Source organism: Boleophthalmus pectinirostris, unplaced genomic scaffold (assembly GCF_026225935.1).
Source record: "Boleophthalmus pectinirostris isolate CB_2022bp ecotype Guang Dong unplaced genomic scaffold, ASM2622593v1 HiC_scaffold_4, whole genome shotgun sequence".
NCBI classification, from domain to species: domain Eukaryota; kingdom Metazoa; phylum Chordata; class Actinopteri; order Gobiiformes; family Gobiidae; genus Boleophthalmus; species Boleophthalmus pectinirostris.
In genome coordinates this window covers 42,055,370-42,062,869 of record NW_026571353.1, presented here as the reverse complement: position 1 = coordinate 42,062,869, position 7,500 = coordinate 42,055,370, and the positions used below count along the sequence as shown (strand labels likewise).

The 7,500-nt window shown below is 49.5% G+C and overlaps 1 protein-coding gene across 1 annotated transcript in view; it reads left to right on the top strand.

Annotated features, from left to right (window-relative positions):
* The window catches only part of prdm6 (PR domain containing 6), a 182,688-nt gene that overhangs the window by 146,053 nt on the left and 29,135 nt on the right, over positions 1-7,500 (top strand). Inside the window, exon 6 of the mRNA XM_055161991.1 lies at positions 3,687-3,811. Within this exon, the coding sequence (XP_055017966.1) occupies positions 3,687-3,811 (125 nt within the window). The remainder of the gene's footprint in view (positions 1-3,686; positions 3,812-7,500) is intronic.

Here is a 7,500-nt window from a genome sequence, read left to right as displayed (position 1 = left end):
GGATTCTCGTCCGCACATCGCAACAAACGCGAATTGCGAGGAAGCGACAGTTTGAAAAAGCCTCAAAGAACCGCCGCATAAACCACATAATCCCCGAGCGCACAAAAAAGCGTTACACAAAAAATGTAGGGAGTTTGACTGACGACCTAACAGCCAATAGATAAAGAGGGAGCCTCGTTTTCTATTGGCTGATGTTTATCTGGCCTCAACACGTCCACAGTTGATAGATTTTCATTCTTTTTTTTTTTTTGGTCATCATAATTACAAAGCTGCTGCGTCTCTGTAATGATATTTTAAACTTTCAATGACAATTTGAAACAAAAAAAAAAAATCCTCCATACGACCTTTAAGAGACTAAAATGAGGAGGTTGTGGGTTCGACTCCTGTTGTGTGTGTATGTGTGTGTGTGTGTGTGTGTATAGTGTGTGTGTGTGTGTGTGTGTATAGTGTGTGTGTGTGATAGTGTGTGTAATGTGTGTGTGTGTGTGTGTGTGTATATGTGTGTGTGTATAGTGTGTGTGTGTGTGTGTGTGTATAGTGTGTGTGTGTGTGTGTGTGTGTGTGTAGTGTGTGTGTGTGTGTATATAGTGTGTGTGTATAGTGTGTGTGTGTGTGTATAGTGTGTGTGTGTATGTGTGTGTGTGTGTGTATGTGTGTGTGTGTGTGTGTGTGTGTGTGTGTGTGTGTATGTGTGTGTGTGTGTGTGTGTGTGTATGTGTGTGTGTGTATAGTGTGTGTGGTGTGTGTATGTGTGTGTGTGTGTGTGTGTGTGTGTGTGTGTATGTGTGTGTGTGTGTGTGTGTGTATGTGTGTGTGTGTGTGTGTGTGTGTGTGTGTGTGTGTGTGTGTGTGTGTGTATGTGTGTGTGTGTGTGTGTATAGTGTGTGTGTGTGTGTGTGTTGTGTGTGTGTGTGTGTATAGTGTGTGTGTGTGTGTTGCTCGTTGTGTGTGTGTTGTGTGTTTTGTTAAAACTTGTTGTAATGTTTTGAAGTTCGTCTCGTTTCGTTGTTGGACGGATTGATTCGCTCGGCCTCATTTTTCTGTCTGGAGCTGCTGGTCCCTCGCTCCTCTCCTCTCCTCTCTCCTCCTCCTCCGTCCTCCCTCCCTCCTCCCTCCCTCCTCCCTCGCTCCTGTCATCCATCTCTGCTCCCTCGCTCCTCTCCTCCCTCCTCTCTTCTCTTCTGTCTCTTCTCCCTCTCTCCTGTCGTCCATCTCTTCCCTCTCTCCCCTCTCTCTCCTCTCTCCCCTCTCTCCTCCCTCGTTCCTCCCTCTCTCCTCCCTCTTCCTCCCTCGTTCCTCCCTTCTCCCTCCTCCCTCGTTCCTGTGGGACTCGTGCGTTCGGTGGGAAAAGTTCTTTTAAAAACGTTTGAGCCGCTGCAGTTTTCACAGACTGAAGGTTTTGGGCGACGCACGTGTTGATTTAACCCCAAAGAAAAACCAGAACGTCACTCGTTAACACGACGGAGGGAGGGATGGAGAGAGGGAGAGAAGAGAGAGAGACAGAGACAGGGAGAGAAAGGAGAGAGGGGGGAGAGAGAGAAAGAGTGGGGAAAGAGGGATAGTGAGAGAGGAGGGAAGAGAGAGAAAGAAAGAAAAGGAGAAAGAGAGAGAAAAGGAGAGAGAAAGAGAGATAGGGATAGAAAGAGAGAGAGCAGGCTGGTGGGTGGAGGTGTGGGAGGTGGAGGATGGAGGGAGGAGGTGGAGGAGGTGGAGGAGGAGGATGGAGGGAGGAGGTGGAGGAGGAGGTGGAGGAGGTGGGAGGTGGAGGAGGTGGAGGAGGATGGAGGGAGGGAGGAGGTGGAGGATGGAGGGAGGAGGTGTGGAGGTGGAGGAGGTGGAGGTGGAGGAGGTGGAGGAGTGGAGGTGGGGAGGAGGTGGAGAGGTGGAGGATGGAGGAGGAGGTGGAGGAGGTGGTGGGAGGATGGAGGAGGAGGTGGAGGAGGAGGAGGGAGGAGGTGGAGGATGGAGGGAGGAGGTGGAGGAGGAGGAGGTGTGAGGTGGAGGTGGAGGATGGAGGGAGGTGGAGGGATGGAGGATGGTGGGAGGTGGAGGTGGAGGTGGAGGATCAGTTTTGTTTGGTTTCTGTTCCAGTGTCACAAAGTGAGAGACTAAAACACGGAACAAATGAAAACAACTCCTCCTCCATCCTCCACCTCCTCCACCTCCTCCCTCCTCCTCCACCTCCTCCATCCTCCACCTCCTCCCCACCTCCTCCATCCTCCTCCATCCTCCACCTCCTCCTCCACCTCCTCCACCTCCAACTCCTCCTTCCTCTCCAACTCCAACTCCTCCTCCTCCACCTCCTCCTCCTCCTCCCCTCCTCCTCCACCTCCAACTCCTCCACCTTCCTCCATCCACCTCCTCCTCCTCCACTCCTCCACCTCCTCCTCCTCCTCCTCCACCTCCTCCACCTCCAACTCCTCCTCCATCCTCCTCCACCTCCAACCTCCTCCTCCAACTCCTCCAACTCCTCCTCCTCCATCCTCCATCCTCCAACTCCTCCTCCTCCACCAACTCCTCCTCTCCATCCTCCACCTCCTCCTCCAACTCCCCACCTCCTCCATCCTCCTCCTCCAACTCCTCCAACTCCTCCATCCTCCAACTCCTCCAACTCCTCCTCCAACTCCTCCATCCTCCTCCTCCAACTCCTCCTCCACCTCCTCCTCCACACCTCCACCTTCTCTACAACTTCAGCTCCTCCACCTCTTCCTTCTCTACACCTCCTTCTACTCTCCTCCTCCTCCTCCACCTTGTCACATTGTTCCTCATCACAAACCTGCCTGAAGACCTTTCAGACTCCTCCATGCATGTTTGAGTCATCTAGAGATCTCCCCTGAGCCCTATTCAAACCCTCCTCACAGTTCGCTGCAGTACGAGTCTGTACGAGGCTCCGCCCACACGCTCCCACACCACAACCCTCCATAAAAACACAAAACTGTGTGCGTCTGTGTGTTTGATTGTTCTGCCTGTGTGTCTGATTGTTCTGCCTGTGTGTTTGATTGTTCTGCCTGATAGTGTGATAGTCTGTGTGTGTCTGATTGTTCTGATGTGTTGTTGTTCTGATGTGTTCTGATTGTTCTGCCTGTGTGTCTGATTGTTTGTGTGTTTTGACTGCCTTGCCTGTGTGTCTGATTGTTCTGTGTGTGTATTGTTCTGCCTGTGTGTCTGATGTTTCTGCCTGTGTGTGTTTGATTGTTCTGCCTGTGTGTCTGATTGTTCTGCCTGTGTGTCTGATAGTTCTGTGTGTGTTTGATTGTTCTGCCTGTGTGTCTGATTGTTCTGCGTGTGTGTTTGATTGTTCTGCCTGTGTGTCTGATAGTTCTGTGTGTGTTGATTTTCTCTGTGTCTGATTGTTCTGGTGTGTGTTGTTGTTCTGTTGTGTCTGTGTTTGATTGTTCTGTCTGTGTTTGATTGTTCTGCCTGTGTGTCTGATTGTTCTGCCTGTGTGTTGAATTGTTCTGTTGTGTTCTGTGTGTGTGATTGTTCTGCTGCTGTGTGATTTTCTGCATGTGTTGATTGTTCTGCCTGTGTGTTTGATTGTTCTGCCTGTGTGTTGATTGTTCTGCCTGTGTGTCTGATTGTTCTGTCTGTGTGTTTGATGTTCTGCCTGTGTGTCTGATTGTTCTGCCTGTGTGTTTGATTGTTCTGTCTGTGTGTCTGATTGTTCTGCCTGTGCGTGTGTGCAGGTCGTGTATCTTCTACAGAGCCTGCATGGACATTCCCAGAGGCACCGAGCTGCTCGTCTGGTACAACGACTCGTACACGTCCTTCTTCGGGATCCCACTGCAGTGCATCGCCCAGGACGAGAACTGTAAGAACATGCAAACAACACTCCCAACATGCAACAAACAACCCTAAGAACATGCAAACAACACTCCCAACACGCAACAAACAACCCTAAGAACATGCAAATAACCAAAAAAACATAACATAACACACAAACAGTGCATCGCCCAGGACGAGAACTGTAAGAACATGCAAACAACATTACGAACACGCAAAAATAACATGTAAACACACGCAACGCATGCAAAAATAACCATGAGAACATGCAAATAATCCCTCAGTGCATCACTCAGGACGTGAACTGTAAGAACACACAAACTGAACCCTAAGAGCATGCAAATAACCAACACACAAACAGTACATCATCCAGGCCGAGAAGTGTAAGAACATGCAAACAACCCTAAGAACAAGCAAACATGGGTAAAACTAACTATAAGAACATGTAACAAATGACCCTATTAACATGCAACAATATGACATAACACACAAACAGTGCATCACCCAGGACAAGAACTGTAAGAACACACAAACTTAACTGTAAGAACATGCAAAAATAACATGTAAACACACGCAACGCATGCAAAAATAACCATAAGAACATACAAATAATCAAACAACAGAACATACCACACATAACGCCCAAGATGAGAACCGTAAGAACACGCAAAGAACCCTAAAAACACGCAAATAACCGTAAGAACATGCAACAGACAACCCTAAGAACACGTAACAAACAACCCTAAGAACATGCAAAAATAACCGAACAACATAACATAACACACAAACAGTGCATCTCTCAGGACGAGAACTGTAAGAACATGCAAAGGACGCTAAGAACACCCAACAAACAACACTATAAGAACATGCAAAAATAACATGTAAACACACGCAACGTACACAAAAACAATCATAAGAACATGCAAATAATCAAACAACAGAACATAACACACATAACGCCCAGGATGACAACTGTAAGAACATGCAAAAACCCTAAGAACACGCAGCAAACAACACTAATAACATGCAAATAATCAAAAAAACAAATAAAAACACAACCAAAAGTAGTCAAGTAATCTCCCTGCCGTACATCCTAAGAACATGCAAAAAATACACAAATGAAAAGTGGAAAGAACCATCAGAACGTGCAGATGTGTGTCAGATGCCCTCCCTCCTCGTCTGTTCTTCAGTGACAGAGGTTTTTTTTTGTTTGTTTGTTCTTGTTGTGACTTGAGACTCGTCCTGAGACAAAACCAAACCACAATAACTCAATTTAGACCAAAGCCCGAACCCGACCCAGACCCAGACCCAAGACCTAGACCAAGACCCAGAGACCCAGACCCAGACCAGACCAAGACCCAGACCCAAGACCAAGACCCAGACCAAGACCCTAGACCCAGAGACCAGACGACCCAGACCAAGACCAGACCCAGACCCAGACCAAGACCAAGACCAGACCCAGACCAAACCCTAGACCAAGACCCAGACCCAGACTCAGACTCAGACCAAGACCCCAGACCAAGACCCAAGACCAAGACCTAGACCAGACCCCAAGACCAAGACCAAGACCCAGACCAAGACCCAGACCAAGACCCAAGACCCAGACCAGACCAGACCAAGACCCCAGACCAAGACCAAGACCAAGACCTAGACCAAGACCCCAGACCAAGACCAAGACCTAGACCCCAGACCCAGACTCCAGACCAAGACCCAGACCCCAGACCCCAGACCAACCAGACAAGACCCAGACTCAGACCAAGACCCCAGACCCCAGACCCAGACCCCAGACCCCAGACCAAGACCAAGACCCAGACCAGACCAAGACCAGACCCAGACCCAGACCCCAAGACCAAGACCCAAGACCCAAGACCCAAGACCCAGACCAAGACCCAGACCCCAGACCCAGACCCCAGACCAAGACCCAGACTCAGACCAAGACCCAGACCCAGACCCAGACCAAGACCCCAGACCAAGACCAGACCCAGACCAACCAGACCCAGACTCAGACCCCAGACCCAGACCCAGACCAGACCAAGACTCAGACCTCAGCACGACTCGACTGAAAAATACAAAAAGACACGTTTGTTTGACTTTTCTGTTTCTCTGACGGATCCGGACTGAACCAGGACTAAACCAGGACTAAATCAGGACTAAAGAAGATCTGAACCAGGACTAAACCAGGACTAAACCAGGATTAAAGAAGGACTAAACCAGAACTAAAGAAGATCTGATCCAGGACTAAACCAGGACCAAAACAGGACTAAAACTGGTCTGACTCAGGTCTTGTTCGTGTCTGTTTCTGCGTCAGGGTTTAATCTCATTAAGAGAAAACTCTGTGTTTGTTTTGATTTTTGGTTTTGGTTTTTTGTGTTTTTGTGTCGGTCGGCGGGAGAGCCCCTGTCAGGATCCGGAGCGGTTTAACGAGGAGCTGACAGGAGCTGACAGGAGCTGACAGGGGCAAACGGGACAGGGACAGGCGGTTTTGTAAACAGGCCAGAGGAGGAGGAGGAGGAGGACATGTGTTTCCAGTGAAGCTCGTCCTCGTGTTTGTTGTTGAACTTAAACGAATAAAATCATCAAAATCAGACGAAGGTTTTTCTTCTTCTGCTTCGGTCGGACGGATTCGCTTTAAAGTCTCCAGACCCGAGTCTAATTCACGAAAAAATGTGGAAAACACGGAGCTGTTTTTCCTCAGGTCCAAGTGAAAAACTGAAGATCAGGACTTTAAAAACACAGAGGAGCAAGACCTGGATCAACACCTCATGACATCACAACGTAGAACAGTGTATTAAGCCCGAGTCGGTCCTCATCAAGTCTCGGTTTAGCCCTGATTCAATCCTGGTTTAGACCTGGTTTAGTCCTGGTTTAGTCCTGGTTTAGTCCTTCTTTAGTCCTGGTCCTGACTCAGTCCTGACTCAGTCTTGGCTCTGCTCTTGGTTTAGTCCTGGTCCTGGTCTTGGTTCAGTCCTGGTCTTGGTCCTGACTCAGTCCTGGTCCTGGTCTTGGTTCAGTCTTGGTCTTGGTCCTGGCTTAGTCCTGGTCCTGCTCTTGGTTCAGTCTTGGTCTTGGTCCTGGTCTTGGTTCAGTCTTGGTCCTGGTCCTGGTCTTGGTTCAGTCTTGGTCTTGGTCCTGGCTCAGTCCTGGTTCTGGTTTAGTCCTGGTTCTGACTCAGTCCTGACTCAGTCCTGGTCCTGGCCCTGGTCCCGGTCTTGGTCTGGTCAGCTGGACTCTCTCAGAGCTGTTGTTTCTCTTGTCTGTCTTTGTTCTATTTGCATATTCTGCTCGTTTGTGTGATTGTGATCGAGCTGCGTGTGGACGAACGACGTCATCAACATCACACACACACGACCCGATCAATGAGTCCAGACCAGGTCCAGACCAGGTCCAGACCAGGGCCAGACCAGGTCCAGACCAGGTCCAGACCAGGGCCGGACCGGGCCGGACCGAGTCCGGACCAAGTCCAGGCCGAGTCCAGGCCGAGGTTAGGCCGGGTCCAGGCCGGGGCCAGACTGGGTCCAGACCGAGTCCAGACCGAGTCCAGACCGGGTCCAGACCGGTCCAGACCGGGTCCAGACCGAGTCCAGATCAAGTTTAGATCAGGTGAAGACCGGGTTCAGTTTGAGTTTAGTCTTTGTTTAGTCCTGGTTCAGACGTGTTTTTGTTCTAGTTTAGTCCTGGTTTAGTCCTGGTCCGGTTCTGGTTCAGATCTGTTATTTA